This window comes from Diplotaxodon limnothrissa, linkage group LG19 (assembly GCF_057381915.1).
Source record: "Diplotaxodon limnothrissa isolate DT_005_m linkage group LG19, D_limnothrissa_male_GT1.1, whole genome shotgun sequence".
Taxonomy (NCBI): domain Eukaryota; kingdom Metazoa; phylum Chordata; class Actinopteri; order Cichliformes; family Cichlidae; genus Diplotaxodon; species Diplotaxodon limnothrissa.
Window position 1 is genome coordinate 4,411,970 of NC_140614.1, and position 18,877 is coordinate 4,430,846.

Below are 18,877 nucleotides of genomic sequence, written 5' to 3' on the forward strand. Positions count from 1 at the left end.
ACTCTGGATTAAGGACAGAGTTATGTTCCTCTAAGTCGATATTTGAGTAAGTGTGGGGTTCGACAGTGACAGTGTTTCCTCCCTTCTCTGCTCTAGGTTGTGAGTCACTGTTGTCAGCTGCTAACGACAGTGTTTCAGGCTCAGCCCGGTGTGGCCATCCCATACATCCAGGCCCTTGGTCCGACATTGATTCGATTCCTCCAGGTATCCAACCAAACTTATTTACCATACATGAGTATCTGAGTTGCTTTATGTTCATTAATAATATATATATTATTTTTTGTAATATGTTTAATTTTCTTTCTGTACTGATGCTTGCATGTACACTAAGGGAAAATGAAATAAAAACCTATATGATCACTAGAAGGCATTGTTCAGGTGATTTCAGCATATATTTGTCTGCTTCCTCCTCAGAAGGTGGAGCGGAGTCGTCCTCAAACTCCACAGGAGCTGCTTGGAGTCTTGGAGGGGATCCGAGCGATGGAGGCTTTGATCCAGGCAGCTGATGAATCACAGTGTGAGTAGAGTCTGTAGCAGAGACATGGTGGAGTCAGGAGATGATAGAATGGAAGAAGGTAAAGCAAGGCTCTCTGTCCAAAGGAGGATAGTGGTGGAGTGCAGCAGCCTGATTTGTGCTCTAAATGTGCGAATCCTTCTCAGTATTCACTGCTCGCATATCTGATGTGTTCTCCCTTCCTGATTAACCAGCATGCAGCCCTTCACAACCACGCACTGAAGTGAGAAGCTGTGAAATGTTAGTTTGGTTAACCAGTGATTCAAATTTGGCTGTAGGTGTGCGTGAGAGATGAATGTGTCTGCTGTGAGAACTTAAAGGTGACTAAATTACTGGTTTAAACACTCTGGATTGATACTCCCTGTCCAAATATGACTGAGCACGCTGCCAGCAGGAAAGACAACGTAAACGAGACCTTGTGACTACAGTCAAGCCAATAAAACAAAAAAAACACTAAAATGTTATACACAAGTAGATAAATTCAAGTTACATTCAATTATTTTGTTTAAAGGGCAGTGATTTCAGCTGTTCTTGCTTCCTTGAGCAAAGGTACAAGTCCATCCAGCTTTTGCTGAGATATTTAACAGATAAAACATTCTCCCCCATCTGAAGCTTGTTCCCATGTTTTGTGTATTTTGCCCTTCAGGTCCTCAGCTGGTGGCAGTCTTGCTGCCCCTCCTCATCTCCTTTCTCCTGGACGAAAATGCCCTTAGCTCTGCTCCCCTGCCATCCAGGTCTCTTCATGATTCGGCACTCAAGGATCTGATGCGCTTTGGCCCTCAGCACCCAGCTGTCTTCAGGTCGGTAGTGATGTGTGCAGTTATTTTTTTGCATACGGGTCTGGTTTGGTTTGTATGAAACGCTCCTGCTGCTCTCAGTGGACTGAACTGTACAAGCAACCTTTTTAGCTCTTTCATAATTTGTTTTTTTTATGTAGATTACATGTTGATTTCTGGGATTCATGAGTATTTTATTTTCCTGCTCTTCTCCTCAGTAAGAAAAAAGTTTACAATAATGTGATTATAGGCTGTAGGAAAAAGCATTGTATGACTCCTCTCTGAGGTTTTAGGATTTTATTGATCTCCAGGAACTTTTGGATGATTTTCATATAGTTCAAAATCATTTCCACTGTAGTTTCACCCTACCTGTGAAGGAGAGATTGGCAGTCTCCATCAGTAATTAAATCATGTCATGCAGAGCAAAGCCATGTTTTGTCATGCTGCTTTTAAGGATCAGTGAATATGAAGCAGGCGGTTATATATTTTCCTTCCTCCTACAGGTCACTCATCACAACATCGCCTCACCTGAAGTCTCGTCTTCAAGCTGCCATCAAAGGAAATCAGGAGAGTTTGAATATTAAAGCTAGCAGTGCTAACCCAGCTGCCCACAGCACTGGGAAGTCCTCTCCCAGCATCACGCTCAAAACAAAGTTCCTGTGAGGCAGCCAAGCTTAGATCCGCCACACAGAGACTGTCTCTGGAGTTTAACGTCACTAACACACTGTGGTACTTGTGATTGTTCTGAGGGACATTCTGACTGGTTTTGTGGTACACCATATTGAAATATATGCAGATAGCAGACCAAAAAAAATTCTGTGAGTTCACTTCCTGTCTCATTTTGGAAAAAAAAAAAAAAAAAAAACTAGATCGAATTTCGATTTTTTTTTTTTCTTTTACTTTTTCCAGCACACTGCATGCCACCTCACATTGACGCTTACCTTTATTATGTCATTTGAAAAAATCAATTCTGCCAGGTTGGCATGTTTTATCACACGAACTGTGCATCATACATACGTCATACATACCTGTTGATCAAATCACAGACTGACTCCTCCCCAGGACACATGAGCTTCAGTTCATATCTACGAGAATGAACTTGAAGAGTTCAAACTCAGCTTCAAAACGAACTGAGGCCGGTGTCAGTAATTTGGTGAATGATCAACATGATGGCTAACAATATCAAAAAGAGTCTTGTGTGAAACCGACTGAGCTTTATTCACCTTGAAAAGAAGGGAATGTGATTCAATTGTATTCAGATAGAGCTGTGTGCAAACAAGAGAAGGAACCAGTTTCATTGGTTCTGGCATGTGACACGGACGCCTCCTAGATGCTTCCTGAATGAGCTGTTTTGGGTGTATCCAACAGGTAGGAGACCCAGAGTCACACACGAGAAATGTCAGGTAGTCAGATTTTCCTCAGTTCCTGACTAAGTAACATGAACAGAAACCATCTGCATAGCTATAATAAGAGCTTTTAGAGCTAAAGGGAAGTTGCCTTGTTGCTTCCTTTATTATCCCCTTTAGTAGAGGATACAATAGAACATTCTGAAAGGAGAGGAGATAAATCCTGCCCAGATTTCATTCGTCAGATCATTTATAAAAACAATCAACATAAGTTGCGCACATCATTTAATACACACATCAGGTTAATAGTGCCTCACACCGCTCTTATGTCCTAAACCATCAATGATAGGCTGTTAAACCCACAGCTGAACTGTGAACATTACACTGCTGTGATCAGATTTGCTTTCTTGAGGTGTTGCCACGGGAACAATTATTTGTACTGTAAAGAATTATGAGCTATATCTTAATGATCAAAGCGTATTAAAGGATTACTACAATTCATTTTGTATTAAGTGTTGCTGTATTGCAACTTCTTGGGTTATTAAGCATTAATTTGAATTAAGTCACAGCATGCCATCATAAAGGTGGGACTTTAACTGATCAACCCTGGGATACCTGGGTCATCAGTTAAGTCTTTTGAGTTACATTTTTCACCTCTTGCATATGACCTCAATCCAATCTCTATCGTCAAGACTGGGACAATAACAAAAAGTGACATAACTGCTCCTGTATATTGTTAGTATCCCTTTCCATTTGCCCGTGTGTTTGCTTTACCATTAAAGCCACTTTAATGGTAAAACTACCAACAGCTGTTAGCGTGCATGTCCTAAAAGGCAACATTCAGTTGCCTGAGGTTTTTTTTTTTTTTCCCCCAAGTATAAGTTTTGCACACTTGCCAATTTCACTTTGTTATTTTTTCATTAGATTTTTTTTATGAACCCATTCATGATTTTTTTTTTTTCAAAGACATTGTGCTAGGATTGATCACATGTCATTTTTCTGCTGCTCTGAGCACCACATACATTTTATTCAAGCAAAAGCAGACACATCTACAGTAGATATTTGCAAATCTAAGCAATCTAGATGAGGAAACAGCACTGCAGACCACAGGAAAACACATACTTGTGATTTTTGAGGTTAACTGCCCCTCAAACAACACTACACTAACAGTTTAATGTTTTTTTGAGTGTGCTGTTATCTGCTGTAAAAAGCATTGACTGGTTACTTAAACCTAAATCTCATCAGTTTGTTTAAAAAGAAAAAAAGTCTTTACTTTGTAAATGTAAATGTTGTCCTCTTAACATGATTTTCTTGAATGATGATGGGTAACACTAAAGTACTGACCAGCAATAAGTGTACGAGGCAGCAGAGATTGAGTGTCTGTCTCTGTCCTGGCCATCTCATTTGTGCAGTGTACAGGTGTGAACTGAATGAACGAGTAGGTACAGTTAAATGTTCTGAACATGTACAAATAAACTGTCTTTAAATTCATCTCTTTGTTTTCTTCACATTTAGGTTTGTATGGTTTAGAAAACTGACTATGAAGGGTTTAAAGATGGTAAATGTAAACCTTCCAAATGATCATGTCCTCCAAAGAACTGAGTCATGAATTCAATCTAAATTTGAGTACCGCTCAGACATTTGGTAAAAGGACCACAGCATAATTCAATCACTTGACCCTACCAGCAGAAATAACTGTTAAAGAAGGTGCATTTCAAGATCTACATCCTAATCATCGGAGTTCAAAGTACGGTAGTAGTAAGGCAATATATCTTACGGTTAAGAAATACCATTGCTTTTCCAATAGATAAACTAAACCCAGCAGACAGAACAAGTAGAATGTACATAGTGCAATGCATAAAATGTGACCAAATATGACCAAACACATATTTTTAAAAAAGGCAAAAACATCTGAAAATAAATACTGGAATTTTCTACATGATACATTTAAACCAAAATATAAAGTAATATTACACATATAACAAGTCAATTTACAAAAGAACCAAAAACAATTACGATTTACTAAATGTGGTTAAAAACAGCACAGCAAATATCAGATGACATTAAAGTGGCTCTGTGTAAAGTGTAATAGCGCAGCTTTGAAATAAAAAGTTAACTCAAAGGTGATTCTCTTTCAAGTTGGCTCTCTTTACCGCTTTTTGTGTAGCCCATTTAATTAACAACTTACTGATAACGTCTTATTTGATTTACCTGCAGCATGGCCTCTTCCTCTTTCCCTCCTGCGCTTTCCTGCTCAGTGTGTTTAGTAACTCCTCTCTGGAGCTCTGGAGACCCAGTGTTGGGCCAAAAAGTGATTTCTGATGTCATTATGTGTTTTTAACGTCTACTGTCTTTACTAATATTAGTAAATACACTCTAGTGAACATGATTCATGAAGGGATTGTAGATCAAATTAAAAAGAATACCTGTTTTTGAAGTATCTTCATGACTCTGCGTATTTGTACCTATATTGTCGTCAGTCCAGTCCTTTTTGGTCACTTCAAATACTTTTATAGAACTACTATCATCTAGTTTTAATGTCAGTGGCACATTGTACCAGGATAAATTGGTCTCTTTAACAAAAACTGGTTGCAGCAGCTATTTTATGATAGGAATGCTTTTACTGGCTCCAAATTACTTGACATTCTTCCTGAGAGATATGATTGATCTGTTTTTGACAGAATTTAGGTCAACGAGTAATTTCTAACAGCTTAAATTCCTGCAATCACTTTTTGAACCGGCTTCGCACCCTTGAAAAACCCGTAGCTAGGCCCCTCTAGCTGGAGCAGCCAAAGGTAGCGTAGGCCCCGTTGGCTCTCCCCCAGCAGATTGTCCCAAGGGAAAACAGGATGGCTAGGTAACAGTGAGGAGGAAGCGTAGTTGTAAACAAAAGCCCATGGTACACCACCAACCCTTTCCTGTGTATAATCGGTTTTCCCCATACTGCAACACCCGCCGTGGAGCTATGTATTTACACACCTCTTTGCATTTAATTACATGTTATTATTAATCCCTGTCTCTCTTCCACAGCATGTCTTTGTCATGTCTTCATCTACTCACCCCCAACCTGGCGCGGCAGATGGCCGCCCCTCCCTGAACCTGGTTCTGCTGGAGGTTTCTTCACGTTAAAAGGGAGTTTTTCCTTCCCACTCTCACCAAAGCACTTGCTTAAAGAGAGTCCTATAATTGTTGGGGTTTTCTCTGTTTTCTTTGTATTTTTGTAAGGTTTTTACCTTACAATATAAAGTGCCTTGATTTCTATAGTGCCTTGTGATTCCATCCTGCCTTCCTGTAGGCATGTTTGTCTTTTATTGTCTTATGTACATACAGAGCACCTAAAATCAGTGTTGGGGAGTAACGGAATACATGTACCGCCGTTACGTATTTAAAATACAAAATATGAGTAACTGTATTCCGTTACAGTTACCGTTTATAAAGGTGGTATTTAGAATACAGTTACTTTGTTGAAATAAATGGATTACACGGCGGTACTTCCCTGTTTCATATTGTGGCGGGTCAGGACTGTTTGGGTTTTGTTTGACAGCTACGCTCTGTTGTTCCAGGCGGCAGCGCCATGGTTACAGGGTGACGCTCTCTCTCTGCGTGTTTCCTGGATGAGAGAGGCCTTTTTGTTGTTGGAATGCTACCGGTATAGCTCTAAAGAATGTAGCATCATAGGCAGTGTAGTCCGTGCTGCAGGGAGAATGGACTGCCATACCCGTTATTTGTCTATGAGGGAGGGAGGGAGGGAGGGAGAAAAAGGAAGTACGAGTTGTCATCGAGCAAAAACGGGAGCTGGAAGCATGTAAATATAATAATAACCACTGCAGCCAAGAAGAGTGCCTGACGAGCCCAGTTGTAAGTAAGCTATTAAGACTCGACTGTACGCTTTGTTCGTGTTTTCCTCCAAAAACAATAAGCTCCGTTGGAGCAGCCTTTCAACGCCTCTCTCTGTCTCTCGCTAGCAAAGTTGACCCAGACAACAAAGTAAAGCTAGTTTTCGGCTACGAGCCCGACGTATTATCCAGAGGTCCCTTTACTACGGTTCGGAGCCGCGGACCTTCAGTAACAGTAATAAATCACAGCAATAGTACATTCACGTAGTTGTAAACAGCATGATAACATATTAAGTAATCCAAAGTATTCAGAATACGTTACTCTCATTGAGTAACGTAACGGAATACGTTACAGAATACATTTCGGGGCATGTATTCTGTAATGGAATACATTTTAAAAGTAACCTTCCCAACACTGCCTAAAACTTAAGTAATGCCTATGATAATTGCAAATATGCAGTGATTAGGGAAGTTGTCACGTCATCATAGTGCCAACAGTTTGGCTCCATCCTATAGCTTTTCACTGAGTTCTCACACTGTTAGAACAAGGTCATGTGTGTTTCTGTTGCTCAGTAATACTGCTATATTACTGTAACAAATGGAGCCTCCACTGAAAGCAGAAGAGTTTATTACAAAACTCGCACAGGCTGTTGATGTATTCAGGGTAGTAAACTCACTTTTCATAATAGGCTGAGCAATTTTAAGTTTGTTTATCCTATCTGAGGCTCTCTCAAATGACCAAGATCATCTCCAAAAGGGAGAGCCCAGACACCCCTTGGAGGAAGCTAATTTCTGCCAATCGTTCCTTCTGTCCCTACCCACATGTTGGACCATAGATAAGAGTTTGAAGGTGTCTTAACTGCTAAACTGACTCCTCCACTTTCAGTTCTCTTGACCACGAAAACCTGGTATAAAATCCACATTACAGCAGGTTACAAAAGTAACTATCCCAGAGCAATCTGGAGGTCACAAGCTAATGAAGACAACAGAAGCACATTATCTGCAAAAAACAAAGATGTTTTTCAACAAAGCCCAATAATTGGAGACTCCACCATCTGGCTATGTCTAAATATTCTGTTCATAAAAACTATGAATCTGTGACAAAGGGCAGCCCTGGCAGAAACCAACACACACTGGAAATGAATCTAAATTACTGTACTCAATACAAACCAAGCTCTTGCTGCAGTTGTACAGGGACCGAATGGCCAGTAACAACTGGCCAGACATTCCATACTCCCTAAATACCTCACACAGGATGTCCTGAGATATGCAGTCAAATAGATTTTCCAGGTCCACAAAAAACATGCAGACTGATTGGACAAATTCCTATGCACACTAGTAATGAATTGGTGCAATATAATCTAAGCCACCACCAGACCTCCATGCAACATTGCAGAGACATGTCAGCTAGGGTAACCCCACAACATCCAGGGTGAATCTCATCCAGCCCAGCTACCCTACCACGGAGCAGTTGTTCAACTCAATCAGTGACCTCACCTCAAGTGATAAGCGAGTCATCCCCCTCAGCCTCACTCTTCTTCCATACAGAAAACGTGACAGTGGGATTGAGGTATTCCCTAAGTGTTCCTTCCACTGCCTTACCTATGTCCTCAGTTGAGGTCAGTGACATCCCACCACCGCTTTGAGACCAAAAGTCTTGTTCAGTGGTCTAACCAACTCCTCCCACACCCGAGTTTTTGGGTCAGCTACACTCCGCTTGACCTGCTGGTCTGTCAGCTGCTTCTGGAGTCCCACAGGCTAACCAAGCATGATAAGACTTCTTTTTCAACCTGATAGCTCCCTTGAACTTCTGGTTCTGGGATTACTGCCACAACAGGCACCAATGCCCTTGCAGTCACAGCATTTTGCAGTTGCCTCAACAATACAGATGCAGAACATGGTCCACTCAGACTCACTGTCCCCACCCTCCCTCAGAATGCAATTGAAGTCTTGTCAGAGCTGGGAATTGAAGATCTGGAGGACTGGGGCCTCTGCCAGATGTCCCCAATGCTTGCTCAATATACTTTGAGTATGCCATGTCTGGCCAGCATCTTCCCCCGCCACCTGATCCAATTCACCACCAGGTGGTGATCAGTTGATAGCATAGAAGCTCTTTTTACCCAAGTGTCCAAGACATATGGCCACAGATCTGTTGCCATGTGAACTTATGAACAGCTCAAACATGGTGTTTGTTATGAACAAACTTTGGAAAATATAGGAAAATATATTGGCCCTTACAGCTAGAATATCTATAAATATTTATACTTACTTTTATATATTTACTTTTACTTTTCTATTTGTACTTCTGCTTTACTTTTATATATTTATACTTCTGCATTACATCAACACCTTAGTTAAGTTGTAACTGCAAACGCTTCTGATGTGTACCTCTAGTAATCTAACTATACATGGCTGTTGATGCAGGGACAGTGGCAAACGGCCACTTGCACATGCTACTTCGTGGCTCTACATAAGTACAAATTAAAGTTTAAGGGAGATGTGGGAGCTGTTTGGGGACATCTGTAAATTTAAATCCACGCCGTGCTAATATTCAGTGTGTTATATATTATTTTTTAAAATGATATTTATGTGAGAGCTCGTGATTTACAAGTCGTGATATATACATTTTTGAGAATAATTAAGAATATTAATGAAAAAATGAAGCGAATAGCTTTTGAACATTGGCATTTCCGAGGCAGATAGTGACCTCTGAAGGCAGCGGGCTCAATCGCCTCAGCTCTCCATTTCAGTCCGGTCTGTTGTGTTTTGCGGGCCGCCGTCCACTCTGACCTCTTAAGACTCTTTGAGAAGAAATGGAAACACCTTGACGTAACTCCCGACACAAACGGCTCTATACCCTGTATTTGAACCCTGAAGAATTATTCATACACTTGTCGATCGTCTCTCTGTCGAAAAGAGCAAAAACGGTGAGTGAATCGTTCTGCTGGTGACCTGAAGATCGAGGCCGTTGTCGCTTGAGTTTTGTGTCCGCTGTTTCATCGTGGCCTCTCGGCTCTCGTGGAACTCGAGTCCGGTGGTTTCCCTTTAGAAGTCCGAGGCCGCATGTATAGTTGGTTGACAAAGCAAGCATAAAATACAGATATAAATGATTTGAATAGTTAAAAAAACATTTTTGGACCAGACGCTTCAGTTGTTAGTAGGGAGAAAGCTTTTTTGTTGTTAAAGTCAGCTTGCTTTTGAAAGCTAACGTGGTGCTAAGGCTATCTAATCGGCTAACATTAGCCGGCTTTCCGGGTTTCGGTACATGAAATTACTTTTATATTGAGCGACAAACAATTGTATGACTTAATTGAAAGCAGCCGAGTCTGAGGTTGAGGGATTATGGAGATTTCTTTAAGTTTTATTTCGTTTTATCGGCCTGAAATCGGCCAATGCTTTACATTAGCGAATCTGGAAGTGAAGCTACTACTCGACTATAAAACTGTATGTACCCAACTGGACAGCTAACTCTAAGGCTTATCGCTTCCAATAACATAGCTGTTCTATATCTCTTAAGTTGGTTTGTGTGAATAGTTCGGCTCCGTATGGCTCGTCAAATAATAAAAATTGCGGTCATACGATTAGCTCTCTCGGATATGGCTGAACGTTTGTTTTCCATTAGTCATAACAAAGCTTTCTTTGCCCGACTTTTTAACATTGCGTATATATAAAGTATAAAAGTTTGAATTCAACATGGGAACATTTAAATGTTGATTTCTTGTGTTACTACATCAACATTTATTTTTATATTATTGTTTTGTTTTATTTACCTAATGGTCACTTCTCTTAACAGTTTGCTGTGTAACTGTTATGTGATGTGTAACTTTTATTATGTTGGTGTACTGTAACTGTTTCACCATATTGTGAGCGTGGCAGCTGTTCTGTAGGTTTCAATCATGTCAAGCGAACTTTGCCGAATTACTGAGTAATAAATGTCCATGTTTCAATTGCTGTCTTTCTGGTTTAAGAAATGCTTTATGGAGAGCTTACATTCTTTTAATCTTGTCTCAGGTATCCACTCCTTATTGGAAAAGCTATGTTTCGGCAAGTTGGTTTCAACAAAATCAGTACAGTCTATGCGAAAGTAATTTTTTGTGATTAGATAATTTAACAAAGTTTTACAGGTGTGTGTTCTCCAGTATGTGTTGGTGTTAAATTAGTTTTCTTTTTAGTCTACCCACATTTCCCTAAGAAGCTTTTCCATTTGCCAGATCGCTGTAAGTACAATAAGAATTGGTTCTTAATACTTGCCTGGTTAAATGCTGCCATATTTACCTCTGAAGTTGGATGTCAGAACTGTGAGTGAGGTCACTTCCAAATTGATTGTTTCATTTGTAGTCAGATTTTCTCAGTTTCTAATAGAATTTTCAGCTGGAATGCCCCCTCAAGTCTGACTTGCGGTGCATTCCTGAATAAGTTGTAATTCCTGAGTTCCTCGTTGGAAATTGAATTTGGAATACCTATTCGAACACACAGCAACTGCCAAGTTAACAATTCATAGCAGTCCTTAACGTGTGCAGTAGTAAAACTTTTCATATGTGCTACCAGTATTGTGTCTTTGTGACTCACTAATCCTGCAAATGTCTGTGTCCACGTATACTTTTTGGTCAGACAGAAGGAGGAGATGAGATTTCCCCCACCCGAAATGCACTCCCATGCACGTTCTAGGATCCTGACTGTGTGTCACTAGAATTGAATGATGTAAGCAATTGTCCAATGTTGATTGGCTGACAGGTGGGCCAAAATGAAAAAGGGAGCAATAGTGGAGTTTACTGGGAACAGGGAAACTGTGAAAGAAATTTTGTGGATGAAAAATTAATGCATGAAAAGCACAGACAGTGGCTGCAGTGGACACATTTCATTTTTCACAACACTTGTTCTTGCTTGAGCTCTTTGAATGTTAGAAATTGGCTCAGTGAAGCTGGAGGATGAACGCCAACTTTTTTTCCACTCGATAAAAGTTAACGTGAGGGATTCTGGTGGTTAGGGACAAATGCAATCGCATAGCAGGATGCTATACACGGGCCAAACTTCAGTCAGGAGAACAACTGAGATTATTCATCCACAATACGAGGTTAGTTATTAATATACTGCAACAACATGGGAATAGAACAGCTGCGAGAGAATTCAGCATTAATGAATCAATGTTACGGAAGTGGAGGAAGCGCAGTTTTTGGCTTTCCCCATATTTCAAAAGTGCTTCATCTCTTTGCTATGACTGTCGACCGGCATAATTTGCAGATGATAATGGTTTTAGCCGCTGCGATGCTTTCAACCAAAACAGGCGCAGCTTGATGACATCATCGCGATATGGCAAAGGGGTGGGATTAAATAAGTGTATACTTCTTCCCACTCCCTTTCAACATGTAAATTAATCAGAATGGTTTTTTGTATGTAATTTGTATAGTATTTTTTTTTCTCTCTTATTTCTTTTCTAAATGTACTTGTATATTGTTCACATGTTGAAATAAATTACCAATCAATCATAGAGCGATATAGTCAAAATCTCTATCGTTGGCCAAATTTATATAGTTTCTATCGTATATCGTTTATATCGCCCACCCCTACACAGCACCACCTCATACAAACTAAAATATTTTTTTTTCAACTGTATAAGACAATTGTTTTATCACCCTTTTCCAATAGGGTGATAGTACCTGGTACCAGGTACATTTTTAGTACCTACTCGACTAGGGTTTCAAGTGATCCCAAAAATATGACGTGCCACCTATTGGCTAGTCTACTCGATGAGTCACAAGAGCTTTGTCAGATGTTGCCACACATGCAGTTCATATCAATTGATCAATTCTTACAGGGTGACAGTAGCTGAGCTGTATCCCTCCATGCTGCAGGAAAACTTTGTGAGAGAACTGGAGGTGCAGAGGGAGAGTGGTGGCAGGGGTTTAAGAGTGTTGTGATAGTAGCGTCTGGAAACACTGACTTTACTGAAGTTATTGTGTTATGGCACATGCCATTGCCAGATCTTCTATATTATAAATTCGAACTATATCTTAAAGCTTTGATATACTAATGGCTGACCTAAAGTCTTGGTTGTTATATATAGTGCAGCGGTCCCCAACCCCCCGGGGCTCGGACCAGTACCGGTCCGTGAGTTATTTGGTACCGGGCCGCGAGAGTTGAGGCTCAGGTGTGAAATGTATAGTTTTCAGGGTTTTTATCGGTTTTCAGCGTTATTTTGTTATCATTTCTATCGTTTACTCGGTTTTCCTTGGTCTTTTCACGTGTGTTATGAATAAATTTTCTTTTTTTCGATACCGGTACTAGTTTTATTTTGTTGTATTTATCCGCGACACCTTAAAGGCCGGTCCATGAAAATATTGTCGGGCATAAACTGGTCCGTGGCGCAAAAAAGGTTGGGGACCGCTGATATAGTGGATTTCACTATCTAATGTTTTGAACAGTAACTAATGCTTTTAGACTAGAAAGTGGTTTCTATGAGGCATCCTTCCAATTCTCAGCTACACTCAAAGAGCCTAGACAACCTCCACAGGGTAAGCTTTGGTCATGAACAGGAAGAATGAGAAAGTGTTTTCTATCACACTGTGTAATTCCCAACTTCTGTCTGGACTTGGACAATAGAAACACTATCAGGGGTTAAAAGGTGTTAGGGGGAGGGCCAGCCAAATTCTGTCTTGCTGTGGTTGCCCCATGGTGGTGGTGGGGTTGAGAAGAGGTCAGGATGCACAGGATGCCAGTTGTGATGATTAATCTGTGGATAAGAGGATCTGCATCAGCACAGCCTGTTTATATCCAGACAGTCAAACAAGCAAGCAGACTTCAAATTAGCCACTAATCAACTTAGGGTGCAACCAACAGACTCTCAGCAGGGACTGCTGCATGGTAATGCTTCTGAACAGAGCCTCTGGTTTGAAGACGTGTTTAACAATAAAAAAATTCTAAATTGGTATTGAGTTTTGCATTGTCACAGTAAACTTAATGTTTATAGGCTGCTGCTTTCAGTCAGTGGCTGGTAGGAGTATAGTTGCAACAATAGTCAAGATTTCAAAGCCTTAATATAAGTGCTTTGGCAGCTGCCATTAGTGTTGTTTTTTTGTTTTTTGTTTTTGGGAGCCACAAGTGACCGCAAATGAAAGGGTGGAGTGCCAAGTTTATCAAGCTACATCCAGAAACCTATATGGATACAGTGTACAGATACAAGTAGCTGCTGGTGGTTACTAAATAACAGACTAATGAAACTGAAAAGTTTCACTCACCAAAACAGAAGTACAAATGTGGATGGTCTGTACCTCAAAGGTGGCCTTAATATCAGTCAGTCAGTTCCATTTAAAGGCACCAACATCACAAATGCTTTTGAGAGGTCCAGTAAATCAAAGCAGCCACAACTCTGTTATCCAGATGGATGAGTTGGAAAAACATTCAACCTCCCACTTTATAAAATAGTAAATATATAAATGGATGAAAATATGTGTTGTTGTTGTATTTTTTGGGGGGTGGGGGTTAATGCTGTAACATGGGACTGACATGGGAGTTGGTGTGGCTGGACCCCAATTTGTGTCCATTAGATGAACTGCATTTTTTATTTATTTTTTTTGCCACCTTTACTTTAGCATTGGTTTTCGGCCCTTCTGTTTTTCTAAATGTGGATCAGATAATCATTTTAGTGTGTTTCATGTACAGACAGATGAATGTCAATTGAGCCTTTCTCCTCTGTTCTTCCTGTTTGCAGGTAGAGAGACTTCATGTCCCAGAAATCCCTGTGAACGTCAGCACTTCCTCTTAAGTGTGTTCCCTTTCCCATTCTCTCTCTCTGGTTGGTTGGATGAGTCCCAAACAGCGACACAACTGATTGGGTGTTGAGCCAGACCGGGTAGCCAACGGGAAGCTAGGTGAGGCTTTCATTTTGTTTGTTGGTTTTTTGTTTTTAAATTATAATAATTTATTTTACTTCCAGCACACTGATTGGACACAAAGTCCACATAACAGATACCAAAAAACTGATGTAGCTTCAGATCGTATTTCACTTAGTGACGTCATTGTCAAGTAAGGAAGCGTTGAAAAATGCTGTTACAAATGAATGGCAAATTGATACAAACCCCCAAAGGTGATATATCTGGCAAGTAAGTTTTTTGTTACCCCCCCTATTGGTACAAATTAAAACATGATCAGGATCATATAGCTTGGGTAAATTACAGCGAGCTGGCCAACAAAATCACATTTAATAGGAAGTGCTAACACTTTTAATTATATCTAACAATAAATAAACCGTACAAATCAGATTTGTTTGAGCATTAGTACAGTACCGTATTTTCACGACCATAAGACGCACTGTACTAAAAGGCGCAGTCTCAGTTATGTGTGCCATTACTGTATTTAACACACACATAAGGCGCACTGGATCATAGGGCGCATATAAGTACCGTATGCGTATTTAAAAATAAAGCGGGAGCAAACCTGAGTTCGGTACCTTACTCACATTTTTATTACCAGTAATCGTCATCATCAACAACACACAAGCACACAAGTGTGCGTATTTAAAAATAAAGCAGGAGCAAAACAAAGTTTGGTGCTCACATTTTTATCATCAATCAAACCCATCGAAGTCCTCATCCTCTGTGTCTGAATTGAACAGCTGCGCTAAATCTCCATCAAACATGCCAGGTTCACTTTCTTCACTGTCAGAGTCACTTTCCGTGCCGTGCGGCTCCTCGGAAATGATGCCGGCTTTTGCGAAAGCTCGAACAACAGTGCCAGCAGACATGTTAGCCCAAGCATCTACAATCCATTCGCAAATTGTGGCGTAACTCGCCCGGCGCTGCCTTCCACTCTTGGTGAAACTGTGGTCTCCATCGGTCATCCATCGCTCCCAGGCTGCTCGCAGCCTTACTTTGAACGGGCGGTTCACACCGATGTCCAGCGGTTGGAGATCCTTTGTCAGGCCTCCCGGAATGACAGCAAGCTCACAGTTCATTTGTTTCACTAGTTTTTTTCACATCGGCTGTGAGATGGGCACGCATAGAGTCACAGATTAAGAGCGATGGTGATGCGTGGAAAAAACCACCTGGTCTCCTTACATACACCTCCCTCAGCCACTCTTTCATCATTTCCTCATCCATCCAGCCCTTTTCATTTGCCTTAATGATGATTCCTGCTGGAAACTTCTCTTTAGGCAAAGTCTTTCGCTTAAAAATCACCATAGGTGGCAGTTTCTGTCCATTAGCATGGCAGCCAAGCACAACAGTAAAAGAAGACTTTTCGTGCCCCGTTGTGCATATCGCTACCGTGCTGGTCCCCTTCTTCTCCACAGTGTGACTCACCGGGATGTCAAAAGTGAGCGGGACCTCGTCCATGTTTGTGATGTGGCTGGGCTGGATGTTTTTGTCGCCGATGTGTTTGCTGCAGTAGGAGCGGAAGATGGCCAGCTTTTCCTTATAATCCGCTGGAAGTTGCTGCGCTACCGTAGTCCTGGTCCGGATGGAAAAATGGCACCGTTTCATAAAAAGTGAAAGTGAAACTGCTTTTAGCCGAATGGTGACCGTCGAAACGCTTCTCCCGCTCGTTCTTTGCTCGATGATCCACCGCTCGAGTCTTTCCTCCAACTCGGGCCACCTCGCCTTATGTCCGCGGAAACTCAGCTGCGTTTTCTTGACCTGCCGGAGCTTGTTTTCTAGCTTCCTCCATTTGCGAACCATCGATTCGTTAATCTTAAATTCTCTCGCCGTTGCTCGATTTCCATGTTCCTCTGCGTAGCTGATGGCCTTCAGTTTAAACTGTGCTTCATAAGCGTGTCTCTTTGCCATTTTCAGGGTTGCCCCCACACTTCACCCTTTAGCGTTCTCATGGTGTTCTCTACTACGTCCTCCTTACAACACACAGGGCACACTGCGCTATAGGGCGCGCCGTACTTTTTGAAGAAAATCTAAGACTTTTAAGTGCGCCTTATGGTCGTGAAAATACGGTAATAGCTTACACGGGGGCTCGGTTAGCTACTTAAATGTAGCTAAATTATGCATCTTTCATCTCTACTTTGATTGCTTGCACATAAATGACAGCTGTGAGTGACAGTAATAAGATTTCTGTATATTTCTGTTGCTTTAGGCTAGCCATCATGGCCGATGTGGACCCAGACACCCTGCTGGAGTGGCTGCAGATGGGTCAGGGTGATGAGCGTGACATGCAACTCATTGCTCTGGAGCAACTCTGCATGCTACTGCTCATGTCAGATAACGTCGACCGCTGCTTTGAGACGTAAGTTTGTGTATTTGTCTCACAAGCATTCAGTTGGTGGTCATGATTTCAGAATTCAGCACTCTCTCTTCCTCACCGTCACCCCTCTCTTATCTGCCAGATGTCCTCCTCGGACATTCCTTCCAGCACTCTGTAAGATCTTCTTGGATGAGAGTGCTCCAGATAACGTGCTGGAGGTTACAGCCCGAGCAATAACCTACTACCTGGACGTGTCGGCAGAATGTACCCGCAGGATTGTGGGAGTGGATGGGGCCATCAAAGCGCTGTGTAATCGACTGGTGGTAGTGGAGTTGAACAACAGGACCAGCAGAGACCTGGCTGAGCAGTGTGTCAAGGTAGGAGACAACTGACTATAAGAGAGAGGCCCATTTCATTTGTCTGATCTGTTTCTTGTCTTATGGTGGTTGTTGACAGCTTTTAAACATAAGCCAAAAGCCTCAGTCCAGCTTGCTTTGCTGGGCTTTCAAATAAATCCTCAAAATTGGAACGTACTTCCTTATATAAGAGGAAGTCTTGTGATCTGACATGACATCTGTCACACATTGAAAGTCCATATGTGAAGGAAAGTTGTATACATAGTTGCTCATGTCATATAGTAATGTATTAACATTTGGAACAATCATTGAATCATTGAAATCACACCTCCTCACTTCACCACTAAAATCTTGTATCACGACATGAATTGACTGAAAGTATATGTTCTGTTATAGTTCTAACACACTACCCTGGCTCATCAAAACAAGGGTAATATCAGTCGCAAGCAGCTGATCCCACTGCTGTACAGGAGAACCAGACATGATGCACAGCATGTGCTGTTACATATGTCTTGATTAAACTTGATTATTGCTGTTGCAGCAGTTGATGAAATAGTTACAACCTTTAATCTATTGAACTAAATTACAGTTTCATCTTTTCCTACTGGGCTGACTGTCAACACGCTCTTCAGTGTCTCCAGCTGTTTCCTGCACACAATTGTCACAGATTTTCTCAAAGCATTGGGCTGTGTGGCACGCATGTGATTTTTACACTTTAAGCAGTATGATAGTGGAACAGGTAAAATTTGTGGAAAATAATAATACTAATACAAAAAAGTCAAATACTTGAGTATTTAAAACCTCAATGGAGTCTAATCAGAGAGGAGGGCATCTCCCTGATCTGTTGCTGTGTTATTGTCCTGAACAGAAAGCTAACACATGAGATGAAGTTTTGATCAGCTGCTTCTCTGTTTGGGTGGGGTTCTTTGGGGTTTGGAGACAGAGCTATGCCATAGACATGAGATCACAACAATGTGCTGCCAGATGTTTATTAATTATTTTCCCAAACAGTGTCGGTTGGAGATCCTTTGTCAAAGCCTTACTTTGTCACCAGTCCGATGTGTTAGATCAGACTTGTGCTAGAGGCCCAGAGGGGTTCTTTATCCACTAGATTTTCTGTTTTTCTGTCATTTGATCCTGTTATTCTCAATTTTTCAAATTTTCTTTTTTTGATCTTCTGAGAAAAGGTAGAAATATCAATTAGTGAGGATGATGGGAGATCAGTCTCTATGTTGAGTGCTTTAAATAAATCATTGACTCACCCAAAAATGTTATCTAATGGCATAGTTTGGAGAAGTCTGTGATTCAGGTACACCAAGATTTGGAGTTACATATTCCTTCTAGAGATTAAGTTTGAACATATGTTTTCGTGTTTCTCCAGGTGCTGGAGTTGATCTGTACCAGAGAGTCTGGCGCAGTGTTTGAGGCAGGCGGGCTGAACTGTGTGCTGAGTTTCATCCGAGACAGTGGGCACCTTGTTCATAAAGACACTCTGCACTCAGCCATGGCTGTTGTGTCCCGCCTTTGCAGCAAAATGGAGCCCCAGGACTCTTCTCTGGAGACCTGTGTGGAGTCTCTGTCTAGCCTCCTCAAACACGAAGACCACCAGGTAAATATAGAACAGGGGTTGCATCCAGTTAATGCACTTTTCTGATTACAAATACATGGTATGAAAGAGACTTTGAAATAGTTGCTGCCCTCCCTTCTTATTTGTGTTATTTGCCACTTTTCCTAAACTGAGGGTGGTCATAAAAGGGGTGGAGCTAAAACTGCTTCTTTCTACTATATGAAGGGGGTGCACCAAGTATTGAGATAACTGAAGTTTCAGAGTTTGGATTGTCTCTTTCTCTATGAATAGATATTA

At 41.2% G+C, this 18,877-nt stretch overlaps 2 protein-coding genes across 5 annotated transcripts in view; both read left to right on the forward strand.

Moving 5' to 3' along the window:
• heatr5a (HEAT repeat containing 5a) overlaps window positions 1-3,787 on the forward strand; it is a 52,532-nt gene extending 48,745 nt beyond the window's left edge. The window contains exons 39-42 of the mRNA XM_085342576.1: window positions 97-204; window positions 415-517; window positions 1,161-1,314; window positions 1,794-3,787. Coding sequence (XP_085198702.1) covers window positions 97-204; window positions 415-517; window positions 1,161-1,314; window positions 1,794-1,953 — 525 coding nt within the window. The 3' untranslated portion in view covers window positions 1,954-3,787. The remainder of the gene's footprint in view (window positions 1-96; window positions 205-414; window positions 518-1,160; window positions 1,315-1,793) is intronic.
• Window positions 3,788-9,217: 5,430 nt separating this feature from the next.
• Window positions 9,218-18,877, forward strand: part of hectd1 (HECT domain containing 1) — a 46,598-nt gene continuing 36,938 nt past the window's right edge. For all 4 annotated transcript variants that reach the window (XM_085343515.1, XM_085343517.1, XM_085343516.1 and 1 more), the window contains exons 1-5: window positions 9,218-9,399; window positions 14,181-14,340; window positions 16,550-16,699; window positions 16,800-17,034; window positions 18,395-18,622. In XM_085343515.1, coding sequence (XP_085199641.1) covers window positions 16,560-16,699; window positions 16,800-17,034; window positions 18,395-18,622 — 603 coding nt within the window. In that variant the 5' untranslated portion in view covers window positions 9,218-9,399; window positions 14,181-14,340; window positions 16,550-16,559. The remainder of the gene's footprint in view (window positions 9,400-14,180; window positions 14,341-16,549; window positions 16,700-16,799; window positions 17,035-18,394; window positions 18,623-18,877) is intronic.